The following is a 22,161-nucleotide window of genomic DNA, read 5'->3' as shown; positions in this document are numbered from 1 at the left end:
AACAGGCGAGGCCAGGCAGAGGACTTATGGCATTTAACAACTAAGGCACACACATGACCCGATGATACATTTCCACCATACATTTCATTGGGGTGTGGTTTTGAATTTTAGTGTGTGTGTGTGTGTGTGTGTGTGTGTGTGTGTGTGTGTGTGTGTGTGTGTGTGTGTGTGTGTGTGTGTGTGTGTGTGTATGTGTGTGTGTGTACACATTGTCGAGGCTCCTATGAGAACTAAAATTGCACTCAAGTGACAAGGCAATTTATAAGAAACGTGAATTTTGCAAATTCATGCTTGGTGTGTTATTGCATCCATCATTGGGCTCTCTGTTCTGACAAGGTCATGTTGCGTTCTAATTGATATACTCTGGAGCTGGGCAAGCTCTGTAGAATGCTTTTGCAGGCCACTGTAGAGGGGTACAGTGATATTGGCAGGACTTGTAGGTAGCTTGAATATGGATGGGTGTTTGTGTACATCTGATCTGATCTGTGCTGATTTTGATGTCTGAGCATCGAGTCAAGGGATAGTGTGTGGGCCGTGTTGTACATTCCTCAACCTAATAAATGACTTCACTCATCCCACCCCCCCCCCCCAAAAAAACTTCACATTTAAAAAAAGCAGACACAAATTTTTTTTAGTTTTTTTTTTTAACACCCTCGATGTGTCCCTGAGAATGCCACACTTTTCTCATCCCCACTCCTCACCCCATCCTCCCAATTAAATTGGATTTATTTAAATTGGTGTTGGTGTAGTGCAGGCATGATTGGTCGAATGGCCTCCTGTGGAAAATTTCCTTGTTAAGCATTACTTTTCATTGATTTGCTATGGTTATTGGATGTACCTCCAGCATCATAAATTATTTTTGGGTAAAATTATTGTGCCAATGTGGCACATAAAATAAATTGTAACATTAATTCCCATGTTCATGATTCAGGTGCTTGCCTAATCCTCATTACAAGCCCGAGACCCATCATGGTGTAAAAATTGTTACGTGGAAAGGGGGGGGGGGATCTATAGCTAAGTTGTCTTAAGAATAGTATGGACTGTTTGATCGAGTAAGTTAGATGTTCTCTTGTATCAGGGAAATTGTCAGAGGTAAGTCGTCTTGTAAAACCTATACTGAGGAGGCACTGAGCAAATTTTATAAAGCAGAATAAAGTAAGGGTGTGTTGTGTGAAACCTCCTGTAACAGGTGAGGTCAGGCAGAGGACTTGTGGCATTTAACACCCAAGGTACACGGGAAAGCACTATGTGCCCTCCAAAGGACACAATCACAAACTGTTTGGCCAGTGGACTGTGGGCCACGGCAATAAGGTCGGCTGTGGAGCCCTGGAGAGGTGCAGGGCAGCCAAAAGGCAGCACCGCCCGCTGGAAGCGGGCAGACAATGAGAGGGACCCGCCGTGCATAAGGGCAGTCCCGGAGGTAGAAAGTGCTGTATCCACGCAATCACGCAGCAGTTAGACTGAGGATCTGGAGGATGAGATCCCTCCCTCTGCTTGGCTACGATCTTCTCGTCTCCTGGCCTTATCGTTGTCATTCATCTTCTCCTCTTCCGCCCCGAGCTGCACTTCACCAACCACCTCAGCCTGCATGACCATCCTGGTCTTGCAGTCATAGCCTGCAGCCTGTCACAAGTCCTCGCCTGTTGTGTTCCCCTCCATTGTGAGAGTCCGGCATTTGCTGGGATTTGGCGTTATTTCTGTTGTACATAAGATTGCATGTCCCATCATTCCTATTTTTGTCTGTTGACCACTTGGTTTGTGCCGTTTATTCGTCGTGAATTGTCTTCCCTTATCTTCGTATTATTTTCATAACCCCGTCAATACTAATAAAAGTGTGTGTGTGTGTGTGTGTGTGTGTGTGTGTGTGTGTGTGTGTGTGTGTGTGTGTGTGTGTGTGTGTGTGTGTGTGTGTGTGTGTGTGTGTGTCTGTGTGTGTCTGTGTGTGTCTGTGTCTGTGTCAGTATGTGTGTGTTAGTGTCAGTATGTGTGTGTCAATGTGTGTATGTGTAAGTGTGTGTGTCAGTGTGTTTGTCTCCTCCATAACTGCAAAACTTTTTTTTTTAAACCAAGCAGCCAGAAACTTTGCTTTTTGGATATAAAGGAAACTCTAAGGAAGTGCATGAGTGAGAATTTGGTGTTTGGGTTAATTAAAACACCCCTTTTGAAGATAATTAACGGCCTTATTTAATTATATCCTTCATCAGGCACATCCTTGGAGTCCTCGCTCACCCTCGATGGGGTTCCTAATTTGCCATTTGGTTCAGCCTCTTCAAACATGCCTCAATTTGGAAACGCGCTCTACTCTCACAGATTAATTAAAGTCTATCATTGAAATATTATGTCGGATTTGAGAATCGGATCTGGTGAACAAAATAAGTGTCAAAATCTAGTGAAATCCAAAAATTTTAACAAATTTGCGATTTTTTTTTTTTAATATAACTTGGTGTATATATTTGTTTTTTATAACCCCTTCGTGCTGCATTCTCCCCCCCCCCCTCCTATTCTCCTCCACCATACAACTCTGGAGGCTGAGGAGAGAAAACCGTGTCAAAGAATGTGCCAATTGGCCAAATGAAGCTTTTTATTTCAATTTTTTTTTATTTTTATATATTTTTTGCAGTCGGAACTGCTGCTCGGATCAATTTACTTTTCATAAAGCAATGAATCACCCGATCATGTTAGGATAGCCGGAATGTACGCATGCTCCCTCTTAGCTGTCTTGCCTGGGTTTGTATCCTGACATTTGTAGCTATAAACAGTCATCCCGGTGTTTCACAGGCAGAGGGATTCATCAGTGTGTGTGCCATTCTTGGATGGATGTTCAGCTGGGCATCACATCTGCTGGAATCCCCCCTCTTCCTCCTCTCCCTCCCTTCACTCCCTCTCCCCTCACTCCCTCTCCCCTCACTCCCTCTCCCCTCACTCCACACACAAATACACACATTTGTTGCCTTATAGCAGGGGTCTCCAACCTTTTTTGGCGGAGGGCCACAAAACCAAAGTGGTGAGGAGGCGGAGGGCCATACCCAAAAAAAGGACGCTAAATTCCGAAACAAAAAAAATATATAATTAATATGCGGAAATTTAAACAAAAATTAGTGCTGAATATATTTTTCTTGCCAACGAATATCATAAATGAATAATCGTGTTAAAAACACATGTGTCTAATATGAATCAAAATCATAATAAAAATTACAGAACACTTTCATCATTGACCCTGGCAAATTGGCAGTATCGCGGGCCGCATTGTAATGTAAACTTAATATGGCACCGCGGGCCACATAAATCCGTCTAAGGGGCCGCAGGTTGGAGACCCCTTCCTTTATAGCCTGGAATAAAATTTCATTAAATCAGACTTTTTCCACCTTTTTTTACCTCCACCACCGAAGGTGGATAGAGGTTATGTTTTTTTTACCCCTGTTGTCTGTCTGTCTGTCTGTTTGTTTGTGAACAAAATATTTCAAAAAGTTGTGGACGAATTTGGACGAAATTTCGTGGAGAGCTTAGGTATGTGACAAGGACAAAATGATGAGATTTTTATGAAAATCCGAATCCTGATCTGGATCACAGAATTTTTTAAGTGATTCTTCACCATTGGGATATCAGGCCAAAAACGACATATAGCAGGATATCTCGAAACGTTGTGGACGGATTCAAATGAAACTTGGTTGGCTGGTTGGGTATGTAACAAGGAAGAATTGATTCGATTTTGGTGAAAACCTGAACCTGGATTCGGATCCGAGAAGTTTTTTTACGTGATTTTTTTCCATTGCGTAATAGGGCTAAAATGATATATAGCACGATGTTTCAAACAGTTGTGGACAGATTCGGCCGAAACTTGGTGGATGAGTTGGTAGGTGACAAGAACGAGCTCATTAATTTTATTTTAGGTCCGAATCCAGATCCAGCCTATCAGTGGGATACAAAACATAAACAAACTAGAGGGGGAGCACTCGGGAGAGTGCAAAACCTCCGCCGCCAATACTGCTGGGTCACTCAAGTGAACCTTATATCTTATTCATTAAATATGATGTCAACAGTGCTGAGAGTTATAGTTCTTTCCTCCAACATTTTTTTTTTGGGGGGGGGGGTTGGAAATCACTTAAAACATGTAAAAATGCTTTAAAAAAATCGAAATTTTGTTGAAAAAACTGTTGCAAAATTTTTTTTTTCTCTAACAATTTTTTTTGGGGGGGTTGGAAATCACTTAAAACATAGATATGCAAAAAAAAAGTTTTTCTTTTTTTGGGGGGTAACAATTTTTTTGGGGCGGGGGTTGGAAATCACTTAAAACATGTAAAAATGCAAAAAAAAAAATTTTCTCAATTTTTTTTGGGGGGGGTTGGAAATCACTTAAAATATGTAGAAATGCAAAAAAATAAAATTTTCTTGAACAATTTTTTTTGGGGGGGGTAACAATTTTTTGGGGGGGTTGGAAATCACTTAAAACATGTAGAAATGCAAAAAAAAATGTTCTCAATTTTTTTTGGGGGGGGGGGAGTTGGAAATCACTTAAAACATGTAGAAATGCAAAAAAAAAAAAATTTTTTTCTCTAACAATTTTTGGGGTTGGGAGGGGGGGGGGACCAAGTCCAAAATTTAATGGCATGATCCTTGGACCATACCTAACTCCCCCCCCCCCCACCAAGTTTCGTCGAAATTCGTCGAGGAGTTTTTCCGTAATACTGTTCACAAACAAACAAACAAACAGAAAGGGGTGAAAACAGTAACCTCCATCCATCTTCGAAGATGGCGGAGGTTAATCAGCCTGGCAGAGGTATGCACTCCACTGGGTGACCTTCTAGTTCTATCGGCGAAGGTGTTGCATTTGGGTCTGTTTGTTTGTTTGTCCGCACAGAACTTTCGTGTTTTTCTCCGCCAACCACTTGTCGGATTGAGATAAAATTGTCACCATTGCAGCAACTCCTAATTTGAAAGCAACGCTTCAAGCTCCTAATTTGAAAATTATAGCACTTACAAAAGCGATGTGTACAGTGATTCGTAAGTATGAAAATCAGGCATTCGACGATATCAGTGAGGAAAGTGAAGAAACTCATTTTGAGCGCTTTATCATTAGTAAACCGTTATAGCTTGTTCTCGCTCAAGGCATTGTTGAGCAGGCCTAACAAAATGGCAAAGTAAGACCCCAAGGAGCTGTAACTAAGGATGTGCCTTGAGACTGCGTCAAAAGCAACTTGTCCAAGGATGCGCCCGATGAAGGATATAATTAAATAAGGCCGTTAATTATCTTCAAAAGGTGTGTTTTAGCCAAAACAACCAATTTTCATTCATGCACCACCTTGGAGTTCCCTCCGAATGCAAGCAAAGTTTGGAGCCGCAAGGTTTCATGGTTTTGGAGTTATGGAGGAGACAGATGGATGGAGGGACTGACTGACACACACTGACATTTATTATGATCGATTTGTTATCACATTTTTAAATATTCAGAGCAAGTGCATCAATGAAGTGAACTTTAATTCTATTCATTGGAATATTTGAAACTAAATTGTTATGCTATCTTGAAGTTTTTTGTCATCTCATGTGGAATTTACTTTGAGATGTTCATTGCTTTGTGGAATACAAATATACAGTTGTTAAATTTTCAGGTAAACGTAGCGTGCACATTGCATGAAACTTTGTGCTCTTGTAAAAGGCTATACGTATAACAAAGAGCCCAGCATTATGCTTCGTGTTTAAATGACCTGACTAGATGCTTGAATGTTTGCATAACTAGAAGGGCACTCGGTAGAGCGCATACCTCCGCCACGCAATGCCAGATTCAGTAGAACATATCTGGCCCAATACATTTTTGAAATATCATGCTATTTATCATTTTTGGCGCTATCTCTCATGGTGAAGAATCTCTGAAAATTAAAAAAATATATTTTATCTGGATCCAGATTCGGATCTTCAAAATCAAATCGCTTCATCCTTTGTCACACTCCCCAGCCGTCCACCAAGTTTCATCCAAATCTGTCCACAACTTTTTGAGATATCCTGCTCCACTGTATACCATTTCAGCGCTATCTCTAAATGGTGAACAATCACTTCAAAAATTATCTGATCCGGATTTGGATCTCCACCAAAATTGAATCAATTCTTCCTCACCACACGCCCAATGTTTCCACCAAGTCTTGTCCGAATCTGTCTGCAAACTTTTGAGGTATCCTGCACACAAAGAAACAAATAAAACCAATGTCACCCTGCTCTTGCCAAAAGGTGCCCACGTGTGACTTCTTTAAGGTCACACTGAGGTGAACAGAGCTGCTATCCACCAGGAGTGACTCCTTGAGGAATATCTGCCTACGAGAGATTCCGATGAGAATCGTTCTACAGAGTAACCATGAAAAATATGCGTTTGCCTCATAACGTCACCAAATGACGTCATAATGTCTCAAGCTTGACATATCTAGAAAGCACTCATCGAGGTGTTCAATTTGAGGTACTACACGATATGGTTCCTAAAACTTGAAAATTTGACCTTGGGGTCAAATATGTTTGACCTCAGGCGCAAACCATGAAGGTCAAGGCCAATCGCCACCAAAAACTAATCAGCTGAGCGTCAGACCATGAACTATATTCCCATGAAGTTTGAAGACGATCCGATCAAAATTACTCAAAAAATAAGGGTTTCGTCGACTCCCCTGATTTGCGACAAAGTGACCTTGACCTTCAAAATTTTGTGCACTGAAAGGGACCTCTATAGGCCTCTGATATGCGAAGTTACAAAATTTTCCAATGATAACTGTGCTCTGCAGAGTGATTTATACGTGATTACAGACAAAAAAAAATAAAAATAAAAATAAAAAAGCATATGAAGATCAAGGCCAATCGCCACCAAAAATTAATCAGCTGAGCGCCAGACCATGAACTATATTCCCATGAAGTTTGAAGACGATCCGATCAAAATTACTCAAAAAATAAGGGTTTCGTCGACTCCCCTGATTTGCGACGTGACCTTGAGCTTTGACCTTGACCTTCAAAATTTTGTGCGCTGAAAGGGACCTCTATAGGCCTCTGATATGCGAAGTTACAAAAATTTCCAATGAAAACTGTGCTCTGCAGAATTTTTTTATACGTGATTACAGATAAACAAACAAACATACAAGCTGACTAACATATCTTGCAAAAACTTCGTTTTGGCAAGATAACAAACCGACAAATAGACAGACTGACGGGTGAAAACATAACCTCCTCCCACCTTTAGTGGCAGAGGTAATAACACCAATCTGAATCGTTATGGGAATCAAAGCCACAGCAGTGAAAGAAAGGAGTGACACTTTTCTCAATTAATTACTGCAATATTCATATCTGCACTAGAGACACAAATGTGGGTTTCATGGATGATGTTGTCAGTGTCAACAGAATAATTATGGCTGAAAAAATTGTTTTTTTTGAGTGTACGATAAATTCCCTTTGTCACAGCCAATAGAAGTGATCGTCATGATCTGTTTTCTCCTTTCTTACACTCATTTTCCAAGTCTGTTTATTTTGCTTTGCCCAACTCGATCCCTTTGTGTTGTCTTCTCGTATCTCCCCCACATTGCTGTTATTTATTTTTTGTCTTGGCTCTTTTCTGATTGTTGCTTATCACTTCCTTCATTTTAAATCCTTCGTTTTTTTTTTGTTTTTTTTTTCCTCACCCATTGCTCTAATCTTCTTTTGATTTCACATTTCTTCCCAAACCCCTACTCCATCATTGGCCAACTTGTTGTCCTTCCGACACACTTCCTATCATTCATTGCTTTCTGTCTCCATTGTTGCCCATGTACTTATGACTGACTCGAAATATGGTTTTTGACCAAATCATTCAACGTTCATAATAATCTCCTTGTTAACCTGACAAAATCCCAATTTTCTGCTTACCTTCAATTTTCTATCTCTTTATCTCTTGTCTCTGGAACTGCATGCTCATGTCTGGGAAATCACACTATGTTCAGGTTTCCTATGAATTCAATACAGGAGGCCATTGAAGCCTTCAGTATGACTCGGCCGGGGTTTGAACTGCCGACCTTCCAGAATCAGGGCAGACACACGAACCATTATGCCACCGAGTCTGATTTCTTGCATTAGCTTGTTGCTTTTTGGCACATGTCCATTTGTTCCTTGTCAAGCCTTTGGCAGTATGTTCACCTTCGACCCTCTGCCATTTGGCTAACCTCTCTCAGCCTATAGATACTGTAAATGTTTATTTTCTCTCATGAATATCATCTACCTACATTTGTTGTCTCTCAACACACCTTGTTTTCTTCTTCTTTTGTGTGATATCAATTCCTTCCATCGGATACATGTCCCCTACATCTTGTCCAATCATTTCTCCTGTCCTCGATTCACCATTTTTACCAACCTTTTTTTCTCCAATTTATTGGGATTCGCTAGATATCCGTTATTGTCGGGTTTTCTCTCTCCCTCTCTCCCTCTCTCTCTCTCTCTCTCTCTCTCTCTCTCTCTCTCTCTCTCTCTCCCCTCTCTCCCCTCTCTCTCTCTCTCCCTCTCTCCCTCTCTCTCTCTCTCACTCTCTCTGCAACGCGAGGCTCCACAGCACAAACCAGCAAACCAATTTCGATGAAACTTGGCGAACAGGTGCCATATGGGCTGGGAGTGTGCGAGTTTGAGTTTCGTTGCTAAGCAACCACCCGTTGCTATGCAGCGGCCGAAAAACCGCGTTTTAAGAACCCAAACGGTAACTGACGTAGCGCGGCTTCTATGATAGGTAAAGCGACCAGACCAACTCCTGCCTATTCCTTGCATCCCCATCTAGTTATCGCGACAGCATAACGTTCCTCTATCTCTCATAGTTTCCGAATGGCAGCCCTCCGAATGCGGAAAGGTGGTGAACCAGGGAATATGTTAAGTGACCTTGACCTCGGAAACCGTCGACGGCGGAACGTTCAAATTCGGTGTATGGATAGAGTATTCAGTGCTTCGATCCTAGCGGATCCCTCGTCGCCTACCGGCTTGTTGTCTATCTTTCTTTCACCTGTCTTCACCATCCCTTTCCCACTCATCCAAGCCAGTGGCCTTGCTTTGTGAGAATTACATCTTCTGCACCTTTTCTCAAATTCTCCCATATGTGGAATTGTCCCCTTATTCTCCCATTCATGGAATCGTCTTCCTTTGTCCGTTGCCTCATACTCACTTCATTTTTTTTCTAAATTTGCTGCCTTCACTAACTACCTCATGCACTCACCTTTGCATATCCAGGATATTTTGTACATTTGCTTATTCTTTCCCAATCTGTTCCTCCTACCAATCTGCCATTATTAATCATTTTGTGTTATTCTTCCTTTCTTCTTTGTGGATGATTACCTTACCCCCACCCCCAAACCCTTTGATAATTTGTAAGCATGCTGCCTTTTATAACTTAGCCCCTGCATGAATAATGTATTAAATAATGTATTTCTTGGCAGGTGCATCCTGTTGAACTTTGCTGTGCATAGTCCAGCAGTAGGATACACTCAAGGAATGTCTGACCTTTTGGCACCTGTACTGGCTGAGGTTCTTGATGAGGCTGATACCTTCCGGTGTTTTGTTGGCCTGATGCAGGGCACCATCTTCTGCAGCACACCATGTGACGAGGACATGGAAAGACAGCTGGTAAGGTATACACTAAAATCCTCAACCATTTGAAAAGGCTGAATGCCTAAACTCGGTGTTTGCATCAAAATCTTGTGTCCGAAACCCATCGCTTTCTGTACCCACCTTATCTAATCACACCCAGCTGTCCCTGGACTCTGTGTCCTTTTCTTCTGACAAAGTGGAGAGCTTGCTCTCAAACTTCGACTCAGAGTCTGCAACCGGTCCAGACGGCATCGACCCACGTGTCATAAAAACCGGCTCCTCTGCTCTTATGCCTGGTGTTGGCTTAATGGTTAGAGTGGTGGGTGTTGGATCCCAGGGTCCTGAGTTCAAATCCCGCTCAGCTGTTGAAATAATACCAGGTGGGGTTAACTCGGCCTGTCATCCTTCCGAGGTCGGCAAAATGAGTGCCAGCATGCTGGTATACTGTGGCAGAGTGGTGAATCCTCCAGGATTGTGATCAATAGCCAAGGAGACTGCTTAAGCAGCACCAACACTCTGCACAAAGTATGGTCCCAATATCCTCCTCCTCTGCTCTTGCTCACCCTCTCTCTCTGTTTTATTCACCCTCTCATTTGCTCAAGGTCATCTGCCATCTGCTTGGAAATCGGCTAACATTACTGCTCTGCATAAAAAGGTGCAAAAACAGATCCGTGCAACTACAGACCAATGCCTTCTCCCAATCATCAGCAAGGTTGTGGAATCCATCATCGCTACAGACATTAAATCCTTCCTCTTCTCCAATGGCCTGATTTACGATCATCAATTTGGTTTCAGACCAGGCCACTCTACCCTAGATATGCTGTTTCTGCTCTCCCAAGAATGGATGGAGGTCCTCAATGCAGCCATTAAATCAGAGCCATATCCATAGACATATCGCGTGCTTTTGACACGGTCTGGCACCCTGCCCTGCTCACCAAACTCTCTTCCTATGGTATCCAAGGCCATCTCCACTCATGGCTCGCAGACTTTCTCTCGTGTAGCTGCCAACATGTGACCATAAATGAAGTTCTCTCATCCCCTCTTCCTGTCCAGACTGGAGTTCCTCAAGGTAGCGTTCTGGGCCCTTTTGTTTTTCTGGTTTTCATCAATGATCTCTCCGACTCTGGAAAATCCTCTATATCTCTTTGCTGATGACTCCACCCTCTTCCGTACCATCTGTCATCCCTCAAACTGGCAACCAGCAATTTCTTCGCTCACTGCAGATCTGGATAAAATTAAAAACTGGTCCAACATGTGGAACATGTCTTTCAATCCCGACAAATTGTACACTCTCACTATGTCTCTCCGAAAGCACCGTTTCGAACCGCCCCCCCCCCCCATCTACTTTCTCAACAATCCTCTGGAAGAAGTCCTTTCATTCAAGCTTCTGGGTCTCACTATCTGCCATGATCTTTCCTGCGAAAGCCACATTTCCAACCTCGCCTCCAAAGCAAATCGCTGACTGGGAATCCTCCGTTATGCAAAGTCCTTCCTTGGCCCACTTGAGCTCCTGACCACAGACAAAGCTTTCGTCCACAGCCTGATGGAGTACTGCTCTCCCCTCTGGGCTGGTGCTCCTACCTCTCACCTTTCTCAGCTTCACGCTGTGGAAACCAAGGCATTTAAGATCATTGGTATCGCCCGCGGTGAGGCTGTTTTGGGGCTTCTCACCCTCTCACCGCAGGCAGGTCGGTGATCTTTCTGTCTTCTACCATCTCCTCTCTGCTCTCACCCCCCACCCCGATCTGTCTGCGATTTGTCACCCCCCCCCCATATTTCCGCAGGGCGCTCAAGGTTCACCAGCAACCCCCTTCTGGTAAAACTAACAAAATCACGAATCACTGCTCACCTTCACTTTTTCATTCCTCTTTCTTCCCACCTTTGGAATAAACTTCCACTCTATTCAATCCCATTCTTCCCTCAAGGTCTAGGCCTTCAAAACAGCTGTTCACCACCACCTATCTTCCCCCATCCAAATCCTCGATCTTTTCTGCCCCCGTTAATCCACCCCAAACCCACCTTCAAATTCCCTGCTTTCCTTCCTGAAAGTCCCAGTAATGTCTATCTTGTATACCCCCGTGTTCTCCACCCCATCCTTCTCCCTTCCACAGATCTAATGTCTCTGTTCCCCACTGTTTTTTCCTTCCCTCTCACACCCCTCTTGTCTCCTCCTCCCCTTGTTGTGCATTGTGTGTTAGCTCTCTCATACGAGCCTCGACAATGGATATTAAAAAAAAAATTACTGTCATTATTGTCATAGTTGCATGCTCGATGTTACACCACTGTTTCAAATCTTTATTCTATATCATTTTATTCATTATGTCCTAATATTTTTATCCTTGCATGTTATATGTAGGTAAGGTGTAATATTATCCACGAATGTAATTGGGACACATCATGTTGAAATCTATACTCAAAGAGGGCCATTTGTCTGTGAGTCTGTCTGTCTGTCTCTCTCTCTGTGTCACCATTTTTCTCAGAGATGGCTGAATGAATGTTCCCATGGTGATGTCTAACCGAGAAAATGCAGCTCTGATCAGGCTTGTTGCACGTATTCCTTTCGCCACAAGCATAGTATTGCAGAATGAATAGAATCTCCCTCAAAGGTTATCGACGAGAACTGTACAGAACCAACTTTGTGCTGCAGGTTTCAATGCCAGGACAATGATAGGACACACTATTCTCACCCCAGAACAAAAGGCCAACCGCTTGTCCTGATGCCGGGCATGTCAACACTCATGGATGTTCCATCCCAAAGGAAGATCCATTGGTCTTACGAGAGCCAAATTTCTCCTACACTTCACTGATTATGTAACAAATGTTTGGTGGCAAGCAAACACAGTCCTATACACCCAAGAACATTGTAGAGTCCATCCCGCTTGGTGATGAGTCCATTATGATGTGGGGCTGCCTGTTACGATTGTAAACTTGACCTTGTCACTGTACATGGTAACCTGACAGGCAAAAAGTACCATGAAGACATTTTTGATCATGTTCTTGTTCCATATTTTGACAACCACTCACTTCTCAAAATACTTGCACTGTATTCATGGATGACAATACCAGACCCCACCGTTCTTCTGCAGATATTGACTTATTGAGAAACAATGCCATCATAACATTGCCCTGACCAGCAAGTAGTCTTGATTTAAATCCAGAGAGCATGTTTCAGATATTTGTGGGCATACATTTAAGAAAATGGACACTCCTTTGCATATTTTGGTACATTTGGAGGCTGCTTTGCAACAGGAATGGCAATAACTCCCTTTTGATTATCTTGAGCAGCTTATTCAGAAGACAAGAAGGGAGGGAGGCTTCAGCAGTCATTCATCATTCCGATTGATGAATGTTATTATTCACTGGACTTGAGCCGTACATCACAGGATGTGTTGCCAGCAGCCCCATTCTAAAGTCATCATGTTTGTTGATGTCAGGTAGTGCCATTACAGATATCCTCATTTTCAGATTTTAACCCTTTGAACCTGAGCAGCCATTTACCAACCGCTATTCAAACCTCCATATACCTGAGTGGCAGGATTTTTCTCCAGGGAGCCCAAGGTGGGAGAGCCGAAAGTCCAAGGAGCTCAGGGTTCAAAGGGTTAAAAAAAAATCAGCAAAACTTCTGAATTTGTCTCAAGTCTTTTGTTGTATCTGCATAATTTACCAATATATGGTTTTCTTTTTGATAAACGTTGCAGTTTCTGCATAATTTTCTCGGTTATTACTACACTACATTTACATATACTGTATACTTGCACTTTTAAGGTCAATCAGGAAACAAGAACCCTAATGTTTTTCCATTTGGCCAGTTAATCAATTCAGGGAGAGAACCTTGCAGGACATTACTATATCGACAAGTATGTGGGTTATAAAGTTCACAGACTGATTGAGACTATCTTCATCAACAAAAGGATTTGGCTGCTGTGCCATGCATGCATTGTGAGTGGAGTCTGAAACCCAAACAGCTGGCATGGTGGAAATTGAAGGCTCCACCGAACATAAAGTGAGAGTTTGAGTTAAAAGAGAGGATGATATCCATACCACAGATGAGGGATTCATAGTCATTGTTGTCACCACTAGGGAGGGGGATAGATATCATACTCCAGGTTGAGGATACTGCTTAAGAGATGAGTATGAAGCCAAAGGCATTTGAAGAAGTTGCTTGGGAGGGTTTAGAGGTATAGCAAGTGCTGTGTGTGAATTCTGAAGAAGACAACGACACCTTTACCAAGAGGAAAGTCCAGCCTTTTCATACAGAAAAGGAAATACAGTGCCAATAGAAAGTCTACACCCCTTTTCAAAATGATCACCTTTTGTTGCCTTATAGCCTGGAATTAAATAGCATTAAATCAGACTTTTTTCACCTTTATTTACATTTGGTCTCTACCAACTTTGCACACCTTGATTGAGCAATATTTGCCCATTCTTCCGTACAAAACTGTTCAAGCTCAGTCAAGTTGCGTGGGGAGCATTGGTGAAACAGCAATCTTCAAGTCATGCCACAGATTTTCGATTGAATTTAGCTCGGGCCTCTGACTGAGCCACTCAAGGACATTTATCTTTTTGTTCCTTAGCCACTCCAGTGTAGCTTTGGCCGTGTAATTTGGGTCGTTGTCATGCTGAAAGGTGAAGCTCCATCCCAATTTCAGCTTTCTTGCAGAGGGCAGCAGGTTTTCCTATTGGATTTTTCTGTATTTTCCTACATCCACTCTCTGTTCTATCCTGACAAGTACCGCAGTCCCTGCTGATGAGAAACATCCCCATAACATGCTGCTGCCACCACCATGCTTCACAGTAGGGATTATGTTTTTTTTGGGGTGATGTGCTGTGTTGGGTTTGCACCAAACGTAACGTTTTGCACTTAGGCCAAAAAGTTTCATCAGACCACAAAAAATTTTATCAAATGGCTTCAGAATCTCCGGAGTGTTTTTTTGCATCCCTTAAATTACTGGGACTCAAGGTAGGCTTTTTTGAGTAATGGCTTCCTTCTTGCCACCCTACCATACAGGCCAAACTTGTGGAGTGCTTGGGACATTATTGTCACATGCACACAGTGACCATGTATTTGCCGTAAAGGCCTGTAGCTCTTTTAAAAGTTGCCATGGACCTCTTGGGGGCCTCTCTGATCAGTCTCCTCTTTGTTTGGTCATCTAGCTTGGAGGGAGGCCTAATCTTGGCAGGGTCTTGATGGTACCATACAGTTTCCACTTCTTAATGATTGTCTTGACTGTGCTCCTAGGGATATTCCAGGTGTTTGAAATATTTTATACCCATCCCCTAATCTGTGCCTTTGCACAGATTTATACTGGAGGTCTTTTGAAAGCTACCTGGTTCTCATGGTTGAGTCTTTGCTGTGAAATGCAATACTCAGCAGAGGAAACCTACAGGAACAGCTTATTTTATTCTGAAATAATCATTCACTCCAATTTAACACAGGTGGAGGCAAATTAACTTGGTGTGTGATTTTGAAGGTGATTGGTGTCACCTGAGCTAATTTACAATTGCTATTATAAGTGGGGTGGACACTTATCCAACCAAGATATTCTAGTTTTGTATTTTTAATTAATTTTCTGAAACTTGTAGAATTTGTTTTTCACTTGGAAGTTGTGGGTTACAATGTGTAAATAAAGGTGGAAAAAGTCTGATTTAATGAAATTTAATTCCAGGCTATAAGGCAACTAAAGGTGAAAAATTTGAAAGGAGGTGAAGACTTTCTGTAGGCACTATACATAGAAACATAGCGGAAATACCCCTGGGAACTCACCTGGTAGTGGCTGGGTAAGATAACCAGGGAACCACTGGTATGCATGGATGACCCACAAAATATGTGGGAAAGTACATACCTATGGAGTTGTTTTTTTAATCCCATGAACAAACTTTGGTACATCATGAGTGATGAAGGTTGTAAAAAAGGGCAGAGGAGCTCCTTGTGAGCCAACAGCCATCCATTTCTAGTGCCCAACTGTGTCTGCGGACGTCGTCCTGCAGTTGGGTTACTTTTTTTTTTAGGAGGTTGGTGGCAGGATTTGCACTCCGGCCACCTTAAACCCTTCACTCGATAAAACGCAAAGAAAACTGAAAACCCACTCCATGGGAGTACCTCCTCTGTAGCTGCCCTTCACAGGGCAGCTCACCGGATGACGGGATTGGGGTAAAGCCTTCGGGAACCCCACTCTTTGATGATAGGAGGAAAAATAGGGGGTAATCTTCCCGGTTTGATTGCAGTAGTGTGTGTCAGGGTGGTGCTGAGGTTTCGTCAACCAGACGGCAGTCTCATTGGGTTAACCTGAGGCAGTCCTTTTGGGTGGATGTCTGGAATATGCTATCCCTCAAGCCTCTGTCCCACCTTGACGATTTCGCCAGCGTATGCCGATTTATGAAAAATTTGTCTAAAATGCTGGCACACGTCGAATACTTTATGGGTACGTTTTGTATACGTTAAGACCACGCTAAAAAACACTGCCATAAGTTGTAGTACGCTGGCTTTAAACGTTGTACTTTTGGGTTGTCCTCAAATTTTTGCATGCTTGAAATTTTACGACGTATGCCGGTGTATGACTCACACGTTCCGCTACGCTGGCCATAAGTTGTAGGCACTTTATGCGATCATTGACACACGTCGACACACGTTACTTGTAAGTTACTCATAAGTCAAAACACGTCGAGTAGAGGTAATGTTTAGCTTACCCGAAACTTATTTCTAACCTATGAGTAACGTTTTGTAAGCACGCTACACGAACGTTGTTCACACTTCCTAACACGTTACTTGAAAGTTCCTCATACGTCGAAACACGTCAAAGTAATGTTTAGGGTACCCGTGACTTATTTATAACCTATGAGTAACGTGCTTGGGAATTATTTGTAAAGCATGTCTTACGCACAAATACGTATGTAGACGTATTCGACGTCTTCAGGACGACCACAGAACTTAATGAACATGTTTCTAACTTACAGATACCATATAATGGCGTATTGGCAGCGATTAGGGGAATTGGTATATAAAAAGGGGCTTCGCAGGAGGAACCCGTCTTTTTTTAGACTTCGTGGTGAGTACATGTCCATGTCATTCCGAGAGATGGAGGATACGGCAACGCTGAGACGACAACACCTACCTGTCCTCGAACGTCAACATGACCTCATCGAGTTGACACTGCGCCAGTTGCGTGCCAATAGAGCTGGGAGAAGAAGACGTGAACGGAGGAGAAGGAACTGGGTCAGACCATGGATCGGGAGGCAAGGCCATTACGGCATATATGACCAGCTCATGGTGGAACTCTGGAACGACGACCATGCATCGTTCATAAACTTCCTGCGAATGCCCCCAGCGATGTTCGACGAGCTGCTTGCCAGAGTGGGTCCAAGGATAACCAAGCATTATTATTAAATCATTTCAATAGTCCAGTGGAAGCGATTTAACTCGTTCAATGGAAATGATTTCAATTGCCGAGCACCAGCATCCAAAAACAATAGGCGAGTGACAGCCATTTATTAAAAGTGAAGTTGCAGCCTATGAATAGAAAACCTCACGTAATCGTCTACGATACGCTGCCACGCTATGCATACGTTAGACTATCGTTGGGCATAGGTTGTGGACGCCTAAAACACGCTAATCAATCGTTGGTATAACTTATGTATAAGTTATCGAAGCGTTCTGTGTTCATTACTAGTACATTTTGCATTTGTCCAAGTCGTTTTGAATACTTTTAAAACTGAAATAAAAAATAGTTCATCGTGGGAATGAGAAAAAAAAATTAGCCGAAAAGAACATCGAACAATGGTGCAAAGTAGTCTCCTATTCGTGGACGCAACGAGGATCCATCATCACCCACACCCTCCCCATCATGCTCACCTACCACTACTGACATGGACATACTACTACCAATACTACTACTACCACTACAACTACCACTACTACTACTACTGACACGCTCACCTATACTACTACTACTACTACTACTACTACTACTGATACTACTGACATTGACATCTACTCAACATGGAGTCTGGAACACTGACGGGTTCCTCTTGTGAAGCCCATTTGTATATACCAATTCCCCTAAACGCTGCCAATACGCCATTATACGGTAGATATAAGTTAGAAACACGTTCAGTAAGTTCTGTGGACATCCGGAAGACGTCAATCAAATTCGTCTACATACGACAATGTGCGTTTGAGATACGTTACACATAGGTTCAAAGCACGCTACTCATAGGTTCAAAGCACGTTACTCAGGGGTTAAAAATTAAGTTTCGGGAATGCTAAACATTACCTCGACGTGTTTCGACTTATGAGTAACTTACAAGTAACGTGTGTCCGATGTGTGTCAACGATCGCGGAGGGTGCAGAGAACTTATGCCAGCATATGCGGAACTTGTGAGCCGTACGTCGTAAAATTTTCAGCATGCTTGAAATTTCACGACGTACTAGACGTACCACGGAATATGACAGCGTACTTCCTCGTTTTTCAGCATGCTCCTAACGTATACACAACTTACCCATATACCGTATTCGACGTGTGCCAGCGTTTTACACAAATTTTTCATAGGTCGGCATACGCTGGCTAAATCGTCAAGGTGTGACTGCGATGTTGACACTTCTAATTTTCAGGCGGTTATGATTTAAATCGGCGTGCGGCAGGTTTTTAACAGGCTACGCCACGAGTTCGTCGGCGATACGTGCAGCGCGCTATGCCGAAGTTAAACTATCATTGGGCATAGGTTGTGAACGCCGACAACAGGCTAAGCATTCGTTGGTATAAGTTATCTATAACACAACGAAACATTCTGTGCCCGTTACTAATATGTCATGCATATGACCAACACGTTATGAATACGACCAAAACTTTAAAAAAAACCTCAAAACTTCAGCGTACGCCAACGTTTTACATACATTTTTATACGTTGCCATTGCTGGCTAAAACGTCAAGATGTGACAGCGCCTTAAGAGAGGATGATCACCAGTCTCTGTTATCATCTGAGCTCAAGCATTTGAACATCAGAATTGCAGCACTCTGAGGTTCGGAAACTGGATAACAGCGAGATCATGGTGGGTGGTTAGACCTACAATTCGTCTGGTCACTCTGCTGGTTACCATTCCCAAGGAGTTGCTGTAGCTGTGTCCAATAAGCTGACTCCAATGATAATTGAGGTAACACTGGTCAGCAAGTGCATTATGAGACTAAGAATTTGTCACTCCTTGGGTGTCATTTCCCTGATCTCCGAATGTATAGTACTCCGACAAGCGAGTGATCTCACCGTGAAAGACGCATTCTATGCCACGCTCGAGTCTGATTGATCTGTGCCCCAGGCGAGATGCACTTCTCGTTTTGGGGGATTTCAATGTATCGACTGGAACTGATAGGGATGGTTATGAGACATGTGTTGGTCCCCATGGGTCAGGAACTATGAACCAGAATAGCCAAAGTTCCTTGACTTTGCAAGAAGTCATGGACTTTGGGTGGCTGGTTCAGGGTTTCAGTACCCACAGACTCATCGCTGGACTTGGTATTCCAACGCTGGTGGTGTGGCAATGGAGATTGCCTATGTGCTAGTTGATGGTCACTGAAGGATGATCCAGAACTACAGGGTCTACCGGAGTGCTCATTTCCTCAATACTGACCATAAAATTGTTGTGGTAACTCTGAAGTTGCAGCTTATATCTGGGAGAATGGTACCATCCCAGCCTAGGCTGGAGGTTGGCAATATCAAGGATGAGAGGGTAGCTAAGGAGTTTGCAAACAGGCTGAGTGTGGATTTTGGGGGTCTAGATGCTTTCGGGAATCCTGAAGAGTTGTGGAGTGCCTTCAAGACCCCCATCCTTGATGTTGCCGGTGGATGTCTTGGAATTCATCAAAGCGTTAAGAATAATTTTGTCTCTCAAGTGACACTGGATACCATTGACCAGTTGCAGGGCCAGGCTGAATGGCAGAGCTGAGCTGTTCAGTGAGTTGAGTTGCAAAACTGTACATGCGTTGAGGGTGGACAAGAAGACCTTTGTTGAGGGGGTAGAGCTTCACCTGTGGTCAATGATTCTCATCCTGTTTACAGCAGAATTCGCGCATTGCATTCCCATCCCTCCGTGTACTGCAGTTAGAGTGAGGATGGTGGGCTCTTAACAGAGGAGTCCAAAGTGAAGGCCCGCTGGGCTCATCACCTTGAGCGGCTGCACCAGGCTGATCCCCCAGCTGTTGAGTTGGAAGTCAGCGGTGTAACTATCTCTATTGCTGACCCTCTAATCAACTGTGGTCCACCTTCACTTGTGGAAACACAGGCTGCAGTGAACTGGTTTAAATGGGTCGGTAAAGCTCCTGGGATATGACATCCATGCTGAACCTCTCAAGGCTGGTGGAAAAGCTGTGCTCATGTCGTTGCAAGCAGTGCTGTGCTCTGCCTGGAACACAAGCATCATCCCAACTGACTGGAAGAGAACCCTTGTTGTCCCTCTCTGGAAAGGGAAGGGTGATCGCCAGGACTGCAACAACTACCGAGGGGTGACACTGCTCTCAGTACCGGCAAGATCTTTCAGTGTTGTAGGCATCATCAATCTTTGAGCGATAATCTAAATTGGTCTTCATGGGTACAGTAGTCTTCATGTAAAGATGACTGCATTGAGCACAGTTTATTGCCACATTAGTGCAGCATTCTTATTGCACTCTCACGAACGCCATGATGTTGTAAAATGCTCCACATGTGAACCTTGTATCATGCCCAATGTACAGTTAAATTATTAATTTATTATCCATTTTACAACTCGTATGCAACAACTGTATCACTTCATCTTAGTTCTGTAAATTTTCACCAGTGGGCAGCCATGCAATGTCGTTAAATTTGGATTGATTTAACTTCACCGGCAAAAAGGTAATGATAACATTCATGCACGTGGTTCTATCTCATATCTTTCTGTTATATACACATTGGACCCCACCACACACGTCCTATACATTCAGAGTTCAACACAAAATTGGCTGATGAATACATAATCAAAATTCACGAATTGCTATGGCAGGTACCAGGACAAGAATCCATACCTTTCTGACCACCCAACAGCAAGTCTTCATCAACTGTCTGGATTGCTGCTGAATCTGGAATTTTGTCCTGATTGTCATCACTCCTTTCTACTAAAAAATATTTTTTCTTACTATTGAGTATCATTTAGGGATGATTATTAAGCCTTGTCTAATCAGTTTGATCAGAAGTGCCAAGTCACCCATTTTGGCAGATCTCCTGGATTTTGGCCAAAATCACATCTTCCTTTGTACCATTTTTAATGTGTTCTCCTGCTCAGGACCCATTTTGATTCAATGTTTTTCTTTTTTCTCTGAAGTGAGTCAAAGAACTAAATTTATTTTCATAGTCTTGCTTGCTTTGAGTTGCCATTTGAAGTGGTGTTTCAATCATGTTTTCAGCAAACCAAACACATGAGCTGTGATCTCATTACCTGATTAACACAGTTTGATCATGGAAACAAGTAAGATGGCATGCTTGTTCAGTATGATGGACGGATGTGTTGAAGGTGTAAATCTGGAACTATTTAACACTGTCTGCAAGGAGGATTAATTGTAGTAAATTGGGAAAACAAAAATGGAATGTGAAATGCATGTGTATCAAATTGTTAATAACAACAAAGAGAAGATACAACCCGGTAGGCGACGAGGGATCCGCTAGGATCGAAGCGCTGGATACGATGCTTTTCATTCTGACCGATCCACCGACGAAGATTCATTCCCAAGATGTATTGGTTCACATACAATTGTTCCTCTGCCTGGCAAGATTTTTCCTGTTGCGTATTTTGCCAACTGGCACTCCTCAGAGTGGAGATGGAGGAAAGTGTAAATGACAAAAAATGTTCTACCAACCATGTTCTATCACCAGACGCTTTCATTTACGTCTAACCGTTTCGCCTTGATGATATTAATTTATAAGGGTCTCGTTTCTCCACATTCAAAACTGTAGGACAAGTATTGAAAATAGTGAACGGAGGTCGAGAAAAAGTATTTTTTCGAATTTTGCGTATATTAGCCCCGACACCCTTGGTGATCGAATCTGGAAAAATGCTGCGGTTCAATTTTGCAGTAGTTATTAAACTCTACCCATACATCGAATTTGAACGTTCCACCATCGACAGTTTCCGAGGTCAAGGTCACTTATCATATTCCCTGGTTCACCACCTTTCCGCAGCTGCCATTCGGAAACTATGAGAGATAGAGGAACGTTATGCTGTCGCAATAACTAGATAGGGATGCAAGGAATAGGCAGGAGTTGGTCCGGTCACTCTACCTATCATAGAAGCCGCGCTACGTCAGTTACTGTTTGGGTTCTTAAAACGCGGTTTTTCGGCCGCTGCATAGCAGCGGGTGGTTGCTTAGGCCTAAGTCACATTTGGCACGCGGCCGTAGGGTCTATAAAATCTACGGCCACTAGCAATTATAGGGTGGCCGCAGTATTTCCACGGTCACACAATGTAGCAGTCACATATGTTTTTATTTTTTGGGTAGCCGCACGGCGTATTTATAAATTGTGGAGATCGAAAACGTGGGGGTGCCGTACGGTCTTTGATTTGATGTCGCACGATGACCTTAGGGCGTTCCTGTGGCGGCCATA

General features: G+C 43.0%; 2 protein-coding genes across 2 annotated transcripts in view; one reads left to right on the top strand and one right to left on the bottom strand.

Moving 5' to 3' along the window:
- The window catches only part of CCDC40 (coiled-coil domain 40 molecular ruler complex subunit), a 191,596-nt gene extending 185,399 nt beyond the window's left edge, over positions 1-6,197 (bottom strand). Inside the window, exon 1 of the mRNA XM_085885112.1 lies at positions 6,109-6,197. The gene's annotated coding sequence lies outside the window, so the exon portion shown is untranslated. The remainder of the gene's footprint in view (positions 1-6,108) is intronic.
- Positions 1-22,161, top strand: part of TBC1D16 (TBC1 domain family member 16) — a 116,667-nt gene that overhangs the window by 53,849 nt on the left and 40,657 nt on the right. The window contains exon 8 of the mRNA XM_085885126.1: positions 9,411-9,597. Coding sequence (XP_085741252.1) covers positions 9,411-9,597 — 187 coding nt within the window. The remainder of the gene's footprint in view (positions 1-9,410; positions 9,598-22,161) is intronic.

Source organism: Eptatretus burgeri, chromosome 6 (genome assembly GCF_056783735.1).
Source record: "Eptatretus burgeri isolate ZD-2024b chromosome 6, Ebu_testis_v1, whole genome shotgun sequence".
NCBI lineage: Eukaryota > Metazoa > Chordata > Myxini > Myxiniformes > Myxinidae > Eptatretus > Eptatretus burgeri.
Note: the sequence above shows the minus strand (reverse complement) of the source record. Positions and strands in the feature narration are given on the sequence as shown.